This window comes from Tenrec ecaudatus, chromosome 10 (assembly GCF_050624435.1).
Source record: "Tenrec ecaudatus isolate mTenEca1 chromosome 10, mTenEca1.hap1, whole genome shotgun sequence".
NCBI lineage: Eukaryota > Metazoa > Chordata > Mammalia > Afrosoricida > Tenrecidae > Tenrec > Tenrec ecaudatus.
Window position 1 is genome coordinate 130,773,442 of NC_134539.1, and position 20,314 is coordinate 130,793,755.

Consider the following 20,314-nt stretch of genomic DNA (forward strand, 5'->3'; position numbering starts at 1 on the left):
ATAGATAGAGAGTAACATCTCAAGTCAACTAGTTTCCACCTGCTGCCTAAAGCGGCAGTTCTCAGCCTGTGGGTCGGGGATGCCTTTGGAGTCACCCAGTTTGTCACAGCAGCGAAATGACAGTGATGAAGTAGCTATGAAAATCATGGTATGGCTGGGGGTCACCCCCACGAGGAACTGTCTGAAAGAGTCGCGGCCTGAGGAAGGTGAGAACCACTGCTCTAAAGCAAAAACTTGCCACCAAGTTGATTGCAACTCAGACTCACTGGGACTAAGTAAAACTGCCTCCACAGGGCTCTATCTCCGGAGTGTTTATGGAAGCAGTCATTCGCCAGCCTAGTACTTCTAGCTGCCCCTTCCTAGTGTCTCTAACCTACTCGGTGTCCCCAGAGCAAGTAGATTCTGGGTCAGGGACACTAGAGATCTGCCCCTGTGGGTTTCTGGAACTGCACTGAAAGCTGCCTTTCTCCCTTGGAGCTCCTGTGGTAGGTTCGAGCCCCCACCCAGCCTTGCAGTTAGCAGCCCGATGCAAAACTTAAACCACCCCCCCGTGCCTCAGTCACTGCTCTGGCAAACTGTTAGTAACACCCGAACCTCAGCGAGGAAACTCATCTGCCAAGAAGCATGTAAGCATTTAAAGAAAAGCCAAAGCTAGAGATGGGGGCGGGGGGGGGGGGGTTGGCTGTGGGCCAGGCACCCGGTGAGCCATTTCATGGGCATTCTGTTGCTTGGTGGTGACACTGCCTCCCCTCCTGTAGGCATCCATTGCCTCTTAAGGAACTTGCTCGACTTGCAGGGTGGTGTGAACCTGGACCACTTGCTAAGTCCTTCCTCTAGAAATGAAGGCACATTTCTGTGTTGGCTAAAGCAGTTAAGGGATTAACATGTACAGTGGCAGGGAGCAACACCTGCTCTCTAACCTCAGGGAGAGCCAAGGTCAGATGTGTTTCTACCCTCCCAACTTTTTTTCAACCAATTCTGACACCATCCAAAGCTCCCACAGCACACTATTAGGGGTTCAGTAATTCTTTGATGGCCGCAGACAGTATTTGCTTAAAGCGGCGGTTCTCAACCTATGGGTCAAGACCCCTTTGGGAGTCGAATGACCCTTTCACAGGGGTCGCCTAAGACCATCGGAAAACACATTACTATTCATCACAGCAAAATTACAGTGAAGTAGTGAAAATTTTATGGTTGGGGGGGTCACCACCACGAGGAACTGGATTAGAGTTGCGGCATTAGGAAGTTCCAGAACCAGACTTTGGGTTTATTGGGGAAGCAACAGGTCACAATCCAGTTACCAAGCTACTCGGAAAATGCTTTAATCAGGACCGCCTCCTCTATCAGCCCCTGTAAGCAAGGCCGCAGCCCTTCCTAGGCAAGGGTTACAAAGCCCTTCTCTGCTGATAACTGCCCAGTCTGCCAGTAAGCATGGAAGAAAGGCCTTTTCATGCCCATTCTATTGCCACTGCTGCTCTCCACCTGCCACAGAAGTTGTCGCCGGCATCAAGGCTCAGAGCAGGAATCTTGAGTCCTGACAGTTCAGTCAGTTACTGAATGTGGGTCTTCCAGCCAGTCTTGGCTCCTTCCAACAACTTCCCCTGATGGGGCTTGGCAAGGAGGTGACTACTGTTAGCATTCAGCTGTGAGGTTAACAGGGTGACCTGGCAGCCCAAGAGTGAGTTCCTCCTGGTCCCTAAGCTCCCTGCACATTGAAGCTCCTGATCCAGGAGACAGCTTTGACACCAAAGGAGCAGCCGCAGAACCAGGAACGTGCAGCACACCAGTAGACTTCCTAGGCCACACAGCCCACCTCTTCCACCTTCCCCTCTCCAGGTTTAAAGGATGCACTCCTCACTGGCTCTCCTGGCTGGTCAAGAACACTTCACCTGAGATGGCTTGGTTCAAACCTAGCAGGCTAGCACAAATAGCCATGATTCACCTGCATGGCCTACCCTAAAAGTGTCATCAGTGTAACTCACGTGCAATCTCAGCAAGCTATCCAGGCTCCTGGGCAGGCCAGACATTTGATGGCAATTACAAAGACTAATAGCTAGTTACATGTGAGGCTGTAAGGTCAGCAGTTTGAAACCACCAGCTATTCCTTGGAGAAACGGGGCTTTCTACTACGTAAGTCTCAGAAACCCACAGGAGCAGTTCTACCCTGTCCTGTAAGGGTCACTTTTGAGATAGCTACAAAGGCCACCTTCATTCAGTGGACTTGCCTTAGTTCTTTTAGGTTCGAGAGCAGTACAGTGCTCCACCCCTCCCTCGCCTTGCGTTCTTCCCTCAGTCTTGAAATGCATCCAGAAGAGGGTCAGACCATTGTCCCACAGCACCTTTCATCAGTTCCTGCTCAGTGATCTGGTAGGCACAGAGCACAACTGCCCCATAGCATACCTCATCTTTCTCCTCCCGAGTAGCTGGTTGGGTCCAACTGCCAGCGTTCAGGCTAGCTGGTCAGTGCTTCGCCACCATGCCAACAGGATTCCCGTCCGCCAGGGAAACAAGTCCTCCTCCAGCACCTAATCTAGTAAGCATAGGCAGCCACACCCAGTGTCCAACGACTTTATTTCACTGGTCAGTGTGCTTTGGAAGGAGAGAGGACATCAATTCTACTGCTTCCAACCCCAGAAGAGCTGTACTCAGGACAGGCACAGTGCCAACGGGCCCACGTGGACGGGACTGCTTTGTCCGCCTCTTACTCGTAGATCCAGTCATGGCAACAAGACTTGTAGTCCACGAGTTCCTCCGGCTTAAACCAGAGGCTGATCTCTTTCTCGGCGCTCTTGACCGAGTCACTGCCGTGAATGATGTTCCTGGGAAACAAAGCAAGGGCTAGTTAACCGTGTGTCGAAGTCCTTAACCAGGTCTGTTGAACACTGCAAAACCAGGGACAGGCGATAGGCCCTGCCTGCTAACCCCAGCACCAGCCAAAGGGCCATTGGAAGCAGAGGAGTTACTACCAAACTTTTTTCCTTGCACCTGTGTGTGAAAGTTTAGACCAAGCTGGTTTCCACCACACACATTTTCTTTTGTGACTTTGATTGTAGCCCCCAGCTTCACACTTAATCCCAGGTTTCCAGGGCCCTCCCCGCCTCAGAGCTTAGACCCCGTCACTCTCGTGGTAATGTTCACCTGGCAGCTCTATCTCTTGGCTGCAAGTTAAGCCACGACGGGGAGTTCTGTTCCAGGCTGGAAGAAGGTCTAAGGGTCCTAATTTCGGGGCAAAGTATATCTACTTAAAAGCAATCATAAAAACACCCCAAAATTTTATTCTGCTTCCAAGTGTTTGCCTCTAGACAGCAATTGTACCAAGATTGCATAGGCCATCAAACTCAAGTCAAAAAACCAAACACTGCTTACTGGTTCTCCAGGGCTACAAATCTTTTTGTATTAAAAGATCATTTTACTGGGGGGCTCTTACAGCTCTTAGAGCAAACCATACATTAACTACCAAATTTATTTATACATCTGTTGCCACTATTTTCTAAACATTTACTTTCTTTTAAGCCCTTGGCTGTCTCCCTTTTCCCACAGTTCTGTCGCTCATCCCCTTTCCTGCCCTCCTGGTATCGCCACTTCCGTTCTTGTTCCTGGATTCTGTGTCACGAGCTCTTTTGTCTGTACCTGTGTGCGCGCTCCGGTCTAGCCGCAGGGAGAGGCAGGACGAGGGTCATGTTAGTGCGGGCTGAGGAAGCCTCAAGGGACCAGAGGAAGGAATGCAAATCTTTGTGGCGGTGGAAGCCTACCTCGCCCACAGACTGGGCGGTGGTTTCAAACTGCTGACCTCGTCCTTTGCAGCCCAACATGTATCCAGGACTGAGGTCACCAGACCTCTGAAGCAGTGAAGACTGTAGGGCAGTTCGAATGCACGGCTTGCGTAATCAGGGGTTATGTCTGCGGAATTCCCTTACACTTCTGACTCACAGAGCCCAACCAGACAGGACAAGAAGCCTGTTAGATTCAAGGCTAAGTGCTTCCACCCACTGCACTCCTTCTGAGTCCCACAGCTCTGTGGTCAGCCAGACCATTAACTCCACAGAGGAAGGTAGGGCGTGGGCTGCAGCCCTTCCTTCAGGAGCTTCCCAGGATCTACCCCATGCAGCACGGAAGCAATGCATCTTCTTCAAATACGTTCAACTATCACACTGTCTCCATCTAAGACAGCTTTGATCCTGTGATGAGACCCAATTTCAAACCACCTCCAAAACTGGGACAGGCCAGGGAAGTTTGCGTTCTGGCCCACAGAAAAGCCTGGCAGGAACGTGCTCCCACGCCTCTCCCCAGGACTCACCTGCCAACTTGAATACAGAAGTCCCCTCGGATGGTGCCTGGCTTGGAATCCGCTGGGTTGGTCTCTCCCAGCATCACCCGGCCTGTCTTCACCACGTTCAGCCCCTCCCAGACCTTGACAGAGGAGAGGCTGCATCAGATGTGCCACCCAGAGGACAGTCACTCCTAGCCAACAGCACAGTCCATCCGACCCATCTCTATCGAGCAACTGAAATAACCGCATCCTTTTTATAAGCAAAAAGACCCCAACACTACCCCCTTTTTAAAAAACAAGTCACGTTATCAGGAGCTCTTGCCACAATCCACGCACCAATTGAATCAACGTGTGTACGTTACATTGCCATCATCCTTTTCCAACATTTCCTTTGTTTGAGCCCTTAGTATTTGCTCTTTTCATCCCTCCCACCCTCCTGAACACCCCCCCCCCGATAAATGATAAAATATTATCTTACACCATCCACTGTCTTCCTTTGCCCACGACCACCCTTTTTAAAGTGGTTTACACAATCTGATCACTACTTCTCATGTCATGATTGGTGGGTACTGGTACGGGCAAGAAGTAGCCTTTGTAAACCCAAAATTATTGTGACACTTGACATGTAGGTATGTAAATCTACACACATGCAAGAAGTCTTCAAGAAATTCGTAGAAAACTGGACATACACACGTGTGCCTACTGGATTTGATATACTTTTTTAACAGAATAAGTCATTTATTATTCAAACAAGCTTCATTGGTATTTATTTAGCTTTCTGACTCTGTGCTTGTGCCTTCACCACATGATGTACAACTTTCTTACTCTGGTCCCAGTCAGAAAAGGTTGAAAGCGGGTGATACTGAGGACCAGAGGGGCTCCCGTTGTACAGCCCGGATGGAGTCAGGAGTAAGTGGGAAAGAAGTCTAAGGCAGCACCAGAGAAGCACCTCCCAGCCCTCAAGCAACGTTTCAAAATCCCAAATGGAAGCTGGCGTTTCCCACAAATGTGTCCATCTCCAAACCCCTTCTCACCCCTTGGTTCCCACGGCCCATGCCCCAAAGGCCCTCACCATGGCCACAATTGGTCCCGAGTTCATGTACTTCACCAGCCCTGGGAAGAAGGGGCGGTCTTTCAGGTCCTCGTAGTGCTGCTTCAGGTGTTCCTCGGAGGCCTGGCAGTAGAGAGCAGTCAGGGAATTCGCCAAAGTAGCTCAGGAACGGCCCCTACCAACATGGGACACTGGGCATTTCCGGCCCATCTTTGAGGAGCCCGGTGGCACAGGGAGCCGCTGACCACAAGGTCAGTAGTTCCCAAACACCAAGCACACACAGGAAAGAGGAGGCTTTCTGCTCCTAGAGAGTGTGATCTTCCCAGAAGCCCACAGGGCAGTTCTACCCGTGAGAAGCGACTTGATCGCCGTTGTTTGGTTGAGTTCTCAGCCTTCCTCAGGCCGCGACCCTTTCATACAGTACCTCATGTGGTGGTGACCCCCAACCATGAAACGATTTTCGTTGCTACTTCCTTACTCTAATTTTGCTACTGTTCTGACCCGGGGCGACCCCTGTGAAAGGGTCATTGGACTCCCAAAGGGGTCACGACCCACAGGTTGAGAACCACTGCCTAGGAAGTTTATAAAAACCAATCCAAACCACAAAATCGAAGCCACTGCAACAGGCCAGCGACATGCCCAGGTGAGTGGCTTGAGGGTCTCGGCGCAGGCAGTGAAACCCAGGCCATCCCTGAAGGGCCACCAGGAGACGGGCGGCCCCCACGGTCCTCAAAGTACGCTGTCCACCACTCTGCTTCACCTACAGGAGGGCCATTTTCACCCACGGAAAGAAATCCCACGAGGATTGATGCTTTTAGAAAAACAAGGCTTAGCGCCAGCTTGAAAAAATCTTTAACGACAAGCATTCAGGGAGGGTTCCTTTCGCTGCACAAGCTGTCTGCAGGAACCCCCAGCAGTGACGTGAAAGGACCAGTCCCTCCCCTGGAAGCCAGCACCTCAGGGTGCAAACCCCACAGCTTTGAGCTGTATCTGCAAACACCCTAGTGGGGCTTCACAATGTTTCGTTTTTGTTGTTTGATTTCAAATTCTTTGAAGCCCCCTGGCGTTAGTGTTAGGGTTTATGTACTATTTAGGGTGATTTGGTAGTCGTTTGGGGGGCTCCGGGAATGCTCAGAAACAATTGTTGCATTGCTTTTTTGCCATTTGGGCTAAAGGTTTCAGGGCATGCTCCACTTTCAAATACCAAGGAGAACCAGAGGCCACAGGGAGATAGATGCCTTTGAAGTCGGCCTAGCAGATGTTACCTGAGAACATTCTCCTCCCAGCTAAGGAGGCTGGTTGCCGTTTTCGTACCTTCTACATCCGTGCACCGTTTCATGAGGGGCACCCACCTAAAATCTCCAGCACCTCCGAGTCTCTAGCTAAGGCACCCAGAGAGCCGCAGGCCTCCACCCCGAGCATCTGACGGGCCACGTGGGCCGGGGGAGGGGTTCGAGGCGCGGGCTCTTCCACTCCCTGCTGCCCCCCAGCGACGGCCGGGCAGGGTGCAAGTCCACGCGGACACGGGGCCGGAGCCACGTTACCTCTTCACCTTGCCAAGGGCGTCTGTCTGGGAAAAGGCAGCCCCGCCCGGCGCGCCGGGATCCCCGCGGAGGGGACGCCGGCGGGGTGGAGCCGCCGGGGACAGGCCCCGGGGCGCGGCGGAGGGGCCTCCGTACCTGCACGAGCTTCATGCCCACCAGACGGAAGCCCTTCTGCTCGAAGCGCTTGACGATGTCGCCCACCAGCCCGCGCTGCACGCCGTCCGGCTTGACGGCGATGAAGGTGCGCTCACTGTTGGCCATGGTGCTGCGGGGGAGGGCGCCGGTCAGGGCCCGGCCGCGCGGGGAGCCACGTGGACGGGCGCCCACCGCCCTGCGCCCCGCCGCGGAAGGACACGTGGCTGCCCGGGCGCGCCCCCGAGCCGCCGCACGTGGGGGACCCACGGCTCCCCTGGGGAGGGGAGGGGAGGGGAGGGGAGGGGAGCGGACCGGCCTCCTTACCGAGTCCGGCGGCGGAGCGGGCGGAGCGGGCGGCCGGCGGCGCGAGCTGCAGCGCAGACAGGAAGCGACCCCCGCGCCGCGCGCAGACTCAGGGAGGGCCCGGGGCGGGGCGGGGCGAGGCGAGGGGCAGCCCCTCCCCGGACGGCCGCCGCCCAACCCGAGGCCCGCCGCGCTGGGGGCCGGCCAGCCGGGGCAGGAATGGCCGCTTCTCCACCCGCGGAGCCCGCGGCCCCAACCCCCACGCTCTCGCCTTGCGGTCCCACTGCCCCGAAACAGGCACGGGAGCGGGGGGAAGCCTGCTCTGCTCTCGCTCCTCTTTTCAAGGCGGCTTTTACACAGCGCTCGGCAACGAAGGAGCAGGCCTTTGTGGGTGGGGAGCTGCCCAGCGTCCACTCCAGCCAGGGCTACCAGGAACCGCAGCAGCGCCGGGCCGGCGTGCATGGGAGGCAAACGGAAGGGCACCGGTTTGGCTGTTCCTGAGCCAATTCCATCTGTTCCCACCATGCACCTGTGTCCGGTCAGCCCTGCCTCCCCCATCCCCCTCCCCACATTCAAGCCCTCAACCGCTCACCCACAGTAACTGGCAGCTCCCACGCGCTGGCCCCTTTCCCCACAGGGAGACTCCCAGGGGCCCCTCCAACACTCCCGCGTTGACCCTGGCTCGCCCTCCCTTCGGAGCCTGCGGGACTCCTGTCCATCAATCAGGCCAACCCGAGACACACAACCCTGACACAGGCACCTGGAGCCTCCTTTTGCTGATAATCCCCACCCACTCAGCCTGGCAAACCCCTAGCCACCTTTATGAACAGGTAGTTCTGGTGTCTGGAGCCCTGGGGATACAGTGGCTACATTAGGCAAGCTACTCGCTAAAAGGTTGGTAGTTGACTCTACCCAGAGGTTCAGAAGTAGAAAAGCCTCGGCTGCATGCTCCTGTGAAGATGTCAGACTGGCAAGGCTGATGGGGCAGTTCTGTCCTGTTAGCCAGGTCGCCGTGGACCCGAGTTCACTCTGGCACACAACAGCTGTGCAGGTACGGCATCCTCCAGGAAGACTTGTGCGGCTTCCGTGGGTCGGGTCTGCAGGAAGCCCCTGACCTCTGCCCGGATGGGTTTACTGCTCTGAGATGGTTTGCCCTCCTGTCAGCCCCTCAACCCTGAGCTAGCCACAGGAAGCCTACCACCTGGTGCAATCCCCTTGCATTCCTGAGAGGGAACCTGGAGCTCTCTCCTGGGTGGAGAAAGCGTATCACTCCGCTGACCTCCCAAATCCTAGCTGCAGGGTCAAGCAACAGAGCCTGGAGCTGACTGCGGTCACTTCGTCCGTATACTGGGACACAGACACCCGTGTTTCCTTTGGCCACCCTCTGAAGCGGAGTCTCCTTGAAGTCCTTTCCGGGGCTGTCTGTCACCTGTGGGAAAGGGGCAGGCACCATCACAGGATGTCTCCCAACAGCTGCTACACCTCTGGAGTCACTGATACCCACTCCCTGGTCCAGGCAGTGCCAGCTCCCCGCCTTGCAGCCTCCTTGCCATCCTGGAAAGGCTGACAGCAGCAAGGGTAGAGGGATGTAAGCCTCCTAGCCCACCACACACGATCACTCACACGTCCTGGTACTCCCATCTCACCCCACAAAGCAGGCCACGCTGTGTGCCAACGGAAGTATATCCTGCCTCCCAAGGAACGGTAGCCCCATCCCAATCTCCCCTGCTGAGAAGTCCCTGCCCCTCCCTTGCCTCTAAAGCAGAACAAAATCCACGGCCACGAATTCCCACGCACGTGGGGGGCTCCGTTCCAGCTGCTGGCCTGCTAGCAGCTGAGAGCTTTGACTTGTGCCAGCAGGGTCCGTCTGTGCACGGCCCGCTCCCGCTCCAAGCCAGGTCAAATGCAGAGAAGGAAAACTTGCCCAAGTTGTTGGCAAAGAAACAGGGCTGGGAGTTTTCTTCTGCTGGGTGCAACCATGTGACCCAGTTCTAGCCAATAGGATGTGAGAGACACGAAGGCAGGAGAACCGGGGCCATGCCTTTCAAAGGTAGAACGCCTTCCGCGGCCCTTCCCAACTTGCTAGAAGGTGGCCATGGGGTGAGCACCCATCTTGGGTTATTAGAAGGAACACCACCCCGCCCACCACACCCCACCCAGCCTCCAGGAGCAGCGCCTTACCCACACACGCCCCACCCTCAGCTTGGGTTTTTTAAATGAAGACGTAAATTCCTCTCTCATCTCTGCGAAGCAGCCCTAGCAAATCAAAGCTCCTGGTAGGCTTTCCTCTGCTGCTTTCGGGACCTTGCCAGGGGCCCACCACTGCAGTCCACTGCGTCTCTCATCTTATCTCGTCATGACAACTTCCCACACTCCCCCCCGCCACTGGAGCTTCTGCCTGTGAACACAAGGCACTGCACCCAAGTCTTGGCCACCTGGCAGACCCCAGATAGACGCCTGCTGACTGGCTCAGTGCCAGAGTGGACGGACTGGGGTGCTGGCACAGGGAACGCAGACTGTGTCATCTCTCAAGCCAAGAAGAGTACTTTACCTAGTATTTGCATCTCCCATTCCTTCGGGCTGTCCAAAGTACAGAAACAAACCACAGTGATGACACAGTCACAGAGTAACCTCGCATCTATGAGCTGGGGACAACGTTTTAATCGGATGGTGACCGGATAACATAGAACAAGGAGCACTCAGCTTCAACAGCTACCCTCCAGACGATAAAGAAGTCCCCAGAAGTAACTAGGGGGGCTACAGCCTAGTCCCCTGCCAGTGGACACAGCGAGGAGGGCGTGCAGTGGGAAATTCTGGGGTCTTCCGGCATGTCACTCGTAGATCCAGTCCTGAGTGCAGCTCTTGTAGGTGACCACTTCCTCAGGGTGAAACCAGAGGCCGATCTCCTTCTTCGCACTCTCCACAGAATCACTGCCATGAATGATGTTCCTAAGACAGGACAGAGGTGGCCACGTGACTCAGATCGCTGGGATGAAGCGCCTCAGAGCCTCCTCCCACTGCCAGCAGAAAAGCCCAAAGCTCTCCCGTACAGTTAGCGCACAAACCAGGTGCCCCGAGAGAGCACTCTGACGCATGGTGACCCGGCCGTGCCCAGAGCGCAGCAGTACTGGGCTCCACAGGGTGTTCAGTGGCTGGCTGGTCAGAAGTAGATCGCCAGGCCTTTCTTCCCAGGCATGTCTAGGTTGAGCACTTAACCCTTTGTGCCACCCAGGGGCTCCCAAGTATATTAGGCGTGTCGAGGGAAAATAAAGAGATGCAGAATGCCCTTCCTGTCACAGCAACATTAGTTCCTGACAGTATTGAGAGCCGTTTGACCAGGGGCATAACACAAGGTCCCAGAGAGAATGGAAGAAAACACAGAACAAGCTCAAATTCCTAAAAAAGCCAGACCTACTGGACCGATTAAGTCAAGACGAACCCCTACAGACTAGCCCATGTGATAAGAATTGTACGAGCCCCCAATAAAATGATTTAAAAAAGAGTAGCCCCAAGGTACCCTTTGAATTTGGAGTTGAAGTCATTTTCAGTCAAATAATAGGTTAGCTTATAAAATAAACCTTATCACTTGTGATTAATATCCTCCCTTAAGCAATTAACTCTGAGACCAAACGGTCAGCAGTGACCCGAAATCGCAGCGCAGAAGAAGGCAAGGTAGAGGGCTTGGTCGGAAGCTCAACCAATGGCAAGAGAACAACCAAAATGAGGACGCTGACACCTTGTAGGAACTGTAACCAACGGCAAGGAACAACTCGGAGGAAACTTGTGCAAGAGGAACTTCATTTGCTGTATAAGTTTTCACCTACAACGCAATGGTTCTTTTTCAATAGGCCTGGATATTATCTCCCATCCATCCCCAGCCGCAGAAATCCAAATTCTTCTGCCAACAAGCATCCAATCTCACCTGCCAATTTGAATGCAGAAGTCCCCCCGGATGGTCCCAGGCCTGGAGTCTGCAGGGTTGGTCTCCCCAAGCATCACCCGTCACCACGTTCAGCCCCTCCCAGACCTCCAAAGACAAAAGATGGGGTCAAAGTGGAAAACCCAGCTGGGCAGAAACCCTGGCAATTCCCCGCTCAGGAAAACAGAACAAAAGTGCCTGCTTAAGCTGGCCCGCATTCATTTCACCAGCGTTTTGTACAATACCTACTGGTTCTAGCACTGGGAGGACTGGTCTCCCACCCTCTTGCCTTTCTGGACCCACTCCACGGAGCTGCCAGAGTGGCCTTTTTCAGATATCAAGTGCAAAACCTCCCATGGTATCTGAGCACCCTCCCCTGGAATAGGTGCCCCACCCTCTGTGGACTCAGTCTTTGTGCCCTCTCTTCTCACTGGACATCAGCCAGTCTGCCCTTCTAGAGATTAAAAGGCAAACTCCTCTCTGTGTGTGTGGGGGGGGGGGGACTTTTCACAGCTGTTCTATTGGTCAGCAAAGCGCCTCACAGCAGGCTCCTCCTTGTCATTCAGATCTTGGCTTCAAAACCTCCTCCTCAGAGAGCCTTCCTTAGTTGCTCAGTCTAAAGGCCTCACCACTAGCTAGTTCTGTGCATATCACTAACCACGGGCTGATCTGTTGACTTTTTTAATTGACTTGTCTGTTCAACACACACACACACACACACACACTCTGCAGCCCCCAAAGGAGTAGGCAATGAAAGTGGATCCCCATTTGTCTCATTCAGAACCGTAGCCCCAGGGTCAAGAAGAGAGCCTGGCACAAAGGTGAAGAATCCGTGCAGTCAACAGGAAGAATCTCCCTGCCTACCCACCCCCAACACCCCCTGGAGCTTACAGCCAGGCAAGCCTCTCCTGATGACAGGGCTTCAGTAGGGTCAGAGAGCCCAGCTGGCTCAAATCATCTCTCGTGCTCCCAGCCCAGTGTCCTGGGCATCAATGAGGACCTTTCAGCAGCAGCAGCAGCAGGATTTACACTTTCCGCTCCCAACTGACTCATTCATATCAGCATCCCACGTATACACTCACCATGGCAACCACGGGCCCTGAGTGCATGTATTTCACCAGGCCGGCATAGAATGGACAGTCCTTCAGGTCAATGTAGTGTTCTTTGAGAAGGTCCTCCGTAGCCTATGCCACAGGGGAGAGAATGAGAATTGGGTCCCAGAGCTGGCATAAAACCAGCAAGCTGGGTAATCCCCCCGGCCCCATCCAGCTCTCACAAACGTGAACGCTCCACTCACTGACTAGGTTATAACCCAGTTCTTTGTCCACGCGGCCATGGGCGGCAGTGGCGGAGACTGAAGGGCTTCTTCAGTTTTCTACCACTTTCCCCACTGTTGACCTTGGCTGCTCAGAATAAAGGCTTGGAACATTACAGGTGAGTCCAGCCACGGAGTTTACATTTAGGAACATGAATGCAATGCATGTGCATTTCCAGAACAAATCCTAATTAAAACCTTGGTGCCACCAATACTACTTTCCTTGTACCTTCAAACCCTCGTTTAACCCCCGACCAGCCCAGGGAGGGGCAGTGCCCCTTGGGGGCTTGCCAGGTGTGTCTCTGATGGAGATCACTATGGGGGCAGGGGGAGGGGGGGATCCACACAGTCATGAGTCCTGCCCTGACCCATCTTGTAAGTTCCTCTAACATAGCGTTCATGGCTCAATCAGGGCCCCGTTTCTGCTTCAGTAATCTCACCTGTGACTATCATGCTCTTACCTGCCGCCAGCAATGCATTTGTGACAGTGCCTTTGACCTCCCATGTCCTTGGTAAAGCTCTGTGTATCAGCAACCCGCTGAACACCAGGATGACCTTGTGCTAATGGTCTCCCTCATCTGAAAGATGTCTTTGACTCGTTTAAAACTAAATAAATGTGCTCTGAAAAAAAATGTTTTTAAAGCAGCCCTAATTTACTGTGCAAGCCTCCGCAAGCATTCCTTGTCTGACACCTGGTTCCAATGCCTCCCTCGGGATTAGCATCCGTGGACTCCCCTCCCTACTGAAGCACTTTTCCCAAAAGATCACACAGGAACTGAGTTGCAAACTAAAGGGAGGTTGAAAATGCACAATGATTCATGGGGATTGCAATGAGGTGAAACAAACATGTCTCAACTGCTGACTGGAAAACTAATTTGCTCTGCAAACCTTTCCCAGTTCACGAACATTTCTGAAATAATCAGACACTAGGAGAGTCTAAAGGAGCCCAGTGATGCTATTGGGTAAGCACTGGACTGCGAAAAGCCCCATGGTTCAAATCCACCAGCCCCTTCTGGGAGGAAGATGAAGCTGTCTGCTTCTGTGAAGATGTATAGTCTCAAAATCCTCATAAGCAGTTCTACTCCATCCTATAGCGTCCCTACGAGTCAGAATTGACTGGAAGGCAGTGAATAGGAGATTCCAACTCCCTGCCATCAAGTCAGTGCTGACTCACAGCGACCCCCTGTGGGTTTCCAAGACTGCAACTGTTTACGGAAGTAGAAAGCCCAGTCCTTTCTTCCTCGGAGCTGCTGGTGGTTTCCAACTGCCAGCTGTGTGGATCACAGCCCAATGCGGATCCACTATGCCACCAGGGCTCCTTTGGAGAATCCAAAAATGACTTCTTTAGTAGGAGAGAGACTGTCTGCATTGGGGATTTTTGTTTAAAGAGGGGTTCTTGGCCAATGAGTCCTTTGCATTTATTAAAATGTTCCTTTGTGGATGTCCTGCAAGTGTATCTGTTCTCTGCTGTTTCAGGAGGGGCTCCCCAAGCACGAAGCCAGTGTCCTCGCCCATCTCTTCCTGTGCTGGCGGTGCCTAATAGATGCTAGATTCAACATGGGAGCTCACTGATAATGGAAATCTTTCCTGGCTGAAAGCAACCTGCCTTTGGTGGGTGGGGTAGAGTGATGTTCACTAAAATTATCTGCTCAGCAAACGAGAGCAGCTCAAACATGCCCTCACTGAGTCAGACATGGCCACAGAGATACCATGACATGCGCAACTCTGCATGGCTAAAGGAGAAGAGAGGCTATTTCCTAAAGCCCCCAATAACATGGCAGATTCCCAGATTCAGGCACACTACTGGGAAACTGAGGACCGTCCAGGTGGGAGGACACTGATGTCCACCCTGCCACGGAGAAGTCTAAAAAGCAAAGGAGGACAGGAACCGAGAAGTTTACTGCTGAACTGTTCTCTCACCCTACCAAGGAATCATCGACACAGGGAGGAGCGAGTCCTCTCACCTGCATGAATTTCAAGGCGACAAGGTGGAAGCCCTTCTGCTCAAAACGCTTGATGTCTCCCATGAGGCCCCGCTGAACCCCATCAGGCTTGATGACAATGAAGGTGCGCTCACTGCTTGCCATGGTGCTGGGGACAGGCAGGTAGACGGATGAGTGAGCTAGCACTCATTATCCTCCACAAGCGGATTACCCCATAAAGCTGGCTCAAATCTGTCATGTCAACCCCAGGGCTTCGTAAAGTCTGCATCTCCTTTAGCTCTCATCTATACATTTAAACCTACAAGTGGGAAAGGGTCCAGAAAAAATTTCTGTCATCTCTAACTCACTGTACTCAACTCGTCTGGGGTAAACGTGCACTGGTGTGCCTAATACACTCCGCGGCTGCTGACTTCAAAGGCAGTTATTGAGCTGCTACCCACAAGGTCAGCAGTTTGAAACGACCAGGTGCTCCTCCACGGAGAGAGACAAGGTTTCCCACTCTTGGAGCCACAGTCTGGGAAACCCACAGGGGGCGTTGTACTCAGTCCACAGGGTTGCTGTGCGTCCGAACCATCTCCAAGGCAGTATGTGCCTCATACTGCGGCAAATAAAGGTCTCCCCATAGCTCATTGCCATCCAGCTGATTCCACCTGGCAGTGACCCCATGCAACAGAGTAGAACTGCTCCTTGGAGCCTCTAAGACCAAATCTTTACAGGAGCAGATAGCCAAAGGGATGGAAAAATAAGCCACATCGTTCTCAATAATGCAGGTGGGGAGAGTAATGTTAATATACAAATTATGCCTGGTACAGGGCAGTATAAAACTGCAAGAGGCTTTGGAAACCGTTTCAGTGCAACTTCTTCATTTTACAAGGGTGGCTGGCGGCTCCACTGGGGCTCTACCTTCTTCTTTACTGAGTGGGCCATAGACGGCAAGGTCAGCAATTTAAAACCATTGGCTGCTCCGCCAGAGAAAGGCAGGGCGGTAGAGATAGTCTCAGAAACTCAGAGACAGTTCCATCCCATCCTGTAGCATCACTATGAATTGGCATGGACTAGATGGCAGTGAGTTTGGAGTTTTTTGTTTGGTCTTGCTCTGCTATGATAGCACCCGGCAAGAGAAAGATGAGGCCGTCGGCTCCCTTAAATATCTACAGCCTCAACTAAGCATCCCCTTACAGAAGGGTCACAGGGAGGAGATGAGCCAGTCAGGGTGCAGTATAGCAATGATGAAACACACAACTTTCCTCTAGTTCTTTTTTTTTTTCCTGAAGGTCACCATAACCTTCTTCTTTTTTTTATTTTTTTATTTTAACAATTTATTGGGGCTGATACAATTCTTTTCACGGTTCATACATATACATACATCAATTGTATAAAGCACATCTGTACAGTCTTTGCCCTAATCATTTTTTTCTCTTTTCTTCTTTTACATTTTATTAGGGACTCCAACAACTCTTACCACAATCCATACATATACATACATCAATTGTATAAAACACATCCATACATTCCCTGCCCCAATCATTCTCAAGGCATTTGCTCTCCCTTTCCTCTAGTTCTTAAAGGCTTCCTTCCCACCCACCCCCACCATCATGATCCCAATTCTACCTTACAAATCCAGCTAGACCAGAGGATGTGCACTGGTACAGACAGGAACCAGAAACACATGGAATCCAGGACAGATGACCCCTTCAAGACCAGTGCTGACAGTGGCGATGCTGGGAGGGTGGAGAGAAGGTGGGGTAGAAAGGGGGAACCGATTACAATATAACCTCCTCCCTGGGGGACGGACAACAGAAAAGTGGGTGATGGGAGATGTCAGACAGTGTAAGATATGACAACATAATAATAATTTATAAATAATCAAGGGTTCATGAGGGAGGGGGAAAATAAGGAGCTCAAGTAGAAAGCACATATTTTGAGAATGATGATGGCAACAAATGTACTTGACATAAAATGGATGGATGGATATATGGATTGTGTTAAGAGTTGTACGCACCCCCCAATAAAATGATTTTTTTAAGTATGCCTAAATTTTCTGCCCCTGTACCTGTCTAGCCAATGGTCTGTGATCTGCATAAAGAACTTGGCTTATGTACTCTGATGCTGGACAGCCCCAGCACTTAGCCACAGGCCTGGCACTCAATATGAGCGAAGTCAATGCCTTAAAGACGCACCAGTCCTTCCCACCAAGAGAGAGACAAGGCTGGGTAGCGATTCCGATGGAAGCGAGGGCATACATGGGCTCCCCACCAGATCATGGAGAGATGCCCCCGTACACTTCTCCTCTTCCACACGTGCTATTCATTCACTCCACAAGGGCCGGCTAAGCGCCGTCGCTGTGGTAGGTACGGCACTCAGCAGAGGTAGCTGATGCACAACTCCCATCCTCGCGTGCGGCGGGAAAGGCAGCCACGGACAAAGACCAGGCCACGTGGCGTGAGTCGTGCGCCGACAGCTGTGGACCCGTCCGCGGAGGCGCTTGCATTCCATACGAGTCCCCTCCCTGCCGGTCAAAGCACAACGTGTCCACCCTCTTCACCCTGGACCCTGGACCCTCTTCTTATCTTTGCAGTACCCTGACCCTTCTCACACCTCCAACTGCCGGCTCCAGCGGCCGGCACCGGAAACGCCTGCCCACCACCCGGGGTTTCCTGCGAGCGGCGCCCGCGGAACGTTTCTACCGAAGGGACACGCCGGAGGGCCCATTTGGCAGAAACCCTCGCGGCCCGGCTTCCTTTTGGGAGTAGGAAGTCATTCGGCGGAGCAGCCTTCCGCGAATTAATTTCCGGCACGAGGTTTCTGCTCTTCCGGCAGGCTCCTCCCTCCTCCTGCCCCGCCCCTGCCTTCCGATCGCGATGACGCACTTCCTGCGTCTGAGAGCCGACGGGCTCTCCCGACCGACAGGGGGCGCTCCGACCTCGCGAGGGGACTGAAGGCGCGCTGCGTCCACGTGGGCCTACTTGCAGTCAGTTTCATGTATTTATTTACTTGCTTACTTAATTATTGGGGAGGCGGCGATGTTACTGTACTCGGGGTGAAAGTTTAAGAGAAATTTGTTTCCCATCCACAGTTGACACACATTTTGTTTCGTGCCCCTTCCTCCTTTTGTTTTTGGGTCGTCCTGTCAGTTGGGCACATCCTCACACATTTTGTCTGTAGGCCTATTGTGTGTCTGAAAGGTCGCCTTTAGGAACGGGTTCAGTTCCAGGGTGAGGGGCTATCGTCTCCTGGGTCCCACCAGTTGTGGGTCCCAAAGGTAAATAGGTCCTTTTTCGAATTTTGTCTTACCTAATTCTCGCCCTCTCCCAGGACCTGGTGACCCCCGGGAAAGCAGTGGGGAGGGGTAGAGCACCATCGAGTCCTTCCGGTGTCAGACTGATTAATAGAGGCTGTGGTTCGCGGAACTTCAGTCTTGGGGATGAACTGTTTTCTGGAGGCTGACCATCTCCCTTCTCTGCCACAGGCAGGAAGGAGCCCGTGTAGTGTAGTTGGCTCTTAGATGGTCACTTGGAAGCTTTTAAGACGCCCCCAGTCTCTACAAACCAAAGTAGGATGTACATTTGTAGTCATCGTTCTGACGGTGAGCCGTGCAGTACGTTACTTAGTGAGTCCTAGAAAGTATGAAGGATTCTCAAAACCCAGCCGTTTTTCACAGTGCAAGTAGAAAATGAACAAGAGACAAGAATAAACTTTTTGCTGGAGTATATGCAGATGGCAAATAGACAAAAGAAATATCTTCAATATCATTAACTCCTGTGGTTCTGTGCAGTCAGTGCGGACTTGTCGCAACCAGACACGAGTGGTGGTACCCGAGTTCCTGGGCAGTCAGGTCCTTTCTTCTGCAGACCTGCTCGCGGATTCCAGCCGACCTCTCCCGCGGGTCAGCAGCCGAATGTGGAACCAGGGCTCTTTTCATGAACTCCAGAGAAATACACATTATGTCACTATGTCATAAGATCTAAAATAAGAAACCATGACAATCCCAAAGCATGATGAGGATGTGGAGGGACTAGATCACGCACACATTGTTGGCAGGAGTGTAAAATGGGACCGCCGCTATGAAAACATATATTACCGACTGATGTTTCTGTATTTAAAATTCTGGCAAGAACAAAACTCCCGAGATGGAGAACAGATTGGTGATTGTCGGAATCAGAAATAAGAGGAGGGGATAAGGGTGTCTACAAGGCGGTAATGTGAGGGCAGAAGTCTTGTGGTAATGGAACAGTTCTTTATCTTGGTTGCAGTGGCAGTTACATTAGTCAGCACGTGTGATAAAGTTGCTTAGATCTATACACACATGCACACATAGGAGTGCATGTAGAGCTGGGGATTGAACCAATGTCACACACCTGGTTTTGATACTGTACTATAGTAATAGAAAATGTGACCATTGGGGAAATGAGGTATAGGATACAACAATGTCCCCCTTTTTTACTTTCCTTTGCACTACTTCCTATATATTTATAGTTATTTTTTAATGTAAAAAATTTAGTAGAATTAAAACCAACTTAGTTGAGAATGGGGAGAGTGGAGAGGAGCAGAGACCCCAAACCTATCTGTAGACAGTGGGACATCCCCCCCATAGAGGAGTCACAGGGAAGGGATGAGTCAACCGGAGCACAGTAAAGCACCGATGAAACACACAATACTCCTCTGGTTCCTTGAGGCTTCCTCACCCCCCACTATCATGACCCCAGTGCTGCCTCTCACTTTGGACTAGACCCGAGCACGTGCACGGGTACGGATAAGAGCTCACAACACACAGAATCCAGGAATGGGAATAATGATACTAGAGTGTAGGGGAAGTGTGGGAAGGGGAGGAAGGGGAAACCAACCGAAATGATCTACATACAACCACACACACCCGCTCCAGGGGAGTGAACAACAAAAACCATGGGGGGAGGGAGACAGTGGTTGGTGTAAAATATGAAAATAGTAATTTGTAATTCAAGGGGTCACGGGGGTGGTGGTAAGAGGAGCTGATACCAAGGGCTTAATTGAAAGTAAATGTCTCAAAAATAATGATGGCAACATATGTACAAATATGCTTGATACAATTGATGTATGGATTGTTTTAAGAGTTGTAAGAGTCCCCAATAAAATTATCTTTCTTTTTTTTAATCTATTATCTTTCAATTAAAAAAAAGTTGAGACTACAGTAGTCGTCTGAAGGAGAGATGACAGGATTGCAAGAGGTGGTGGAAAAGGAGATGAAGACAACGGCAGGCTTCAGATCAGTTTGCTCTCTTTCAACTCCTTGTTGAGATTTAGCATTTTCACTCCAGATGTACTGAATCAGGAGCTACTATAGATAACCCATACGGAAAGGCTAAGAGGCTTGCTAGACCAATTTCATGAGGTGTCTCTTGCAAAGGTGTTCCTGGTTTTGGACAACAGGATTTCCTGAGAATTCCTGTTGGCACACAAGGTGGGATGTGTGCAATTGCTAGTAATTCCTGTGATACTTGGGTAAATATTTTAGGTGAAGTAGGAAAGAACATCAAGCAGATTTGCCAGAGGACTATTTGGCTTCACATTCCTGAGGAACCAAGTCCCCTCTTCTTTGATATTTTCTGCATTGTATCAATTTTGCTAATCAGACTTATGATACTTTTTGTGCTTATTGCCATTAAAATAGGAATACTTAAATATATAAAAATTACTGCCAGTGCTTTGTCCTAAAGAACAAGATATTACCAGTGAAGCAATTCATTTATATTAATGCCATTTAGCCTACCAATGGACTTGAGCCTTGGATTTAAAGGCTTCCTGTGTTAGTCTGGGTACTTTAGAGAAACAAATCCACAGAAACTCATGTATAAGAG

At 51.8% G+C, this 20,314-nt stretch overlaps 1 protein-coding gene and 1 pseudogene across 1 annotated transcript; both read right to left on the minus strand.

Annotated features, from left to right (window-relative positions):
- Window positions 1-2,554: 2,554 nt before the first annotated feature.
- LOC142459735 (nucleoside diphosphate kinase B) lies at window positions 2,555-7,482 on the minus strand. The gene is made up of 5 exons (XM_075561593.1): window positions 7,325-7,482; window positions 7,001-7,130; window positions 5,343-5,444; window positions 4,298-4,410; window positions 2,555-2,819 (listed from the first exon to the last, which is right to left on the minus strand). Exons 2-5 carry the CDS (start codon window positions 7,124-7,126, stop codon window positions 2,702-2,704), a joined length of 459 nt encoding a protein of 152 aa, XP_075417708.1. The 5' UTR covers window positions 7,127-7,130; window positions 7,325-7,482; the 3' UTR covers window positions 2,555-2,701.
- Window positions 7,483-9,901: 2,419 nt separating this feature from the next.
- Window positions 9,902-14,624, minus strand: LOC142459736 (nucleoside diphosphate kinase A 1-like; annotated as a pseudogene).
- Window positions 14,625-20,314: the final 5,690 nt, after the last annotated feature.

Bases quoted from the DNA above. Each gene is read 5' to 3' on its own strand.
- LOC142459735 (XM_075561593.1), bottom strand. From the start codon at position 7,126: ATGGCCAACAGTGAGCGCACCTTCATCGCCGTCAAGCCGGACGGCGTG. The intron at 5,445-7,000 runs GTACGGAGGCCC...CTCTACTGCCAG, and splicing joins TGGGCATGAAGCTCGTGCAG to GCCTCCGAGGAACACCTGAA. The intron at 4,411-5,342 runs GTGAGGGCCTTT...TCCTCTGTCAAG, and splicing joins CGGGACCAATTGTGGCCATG to GTCTGGGAGGGGCTGAACGT.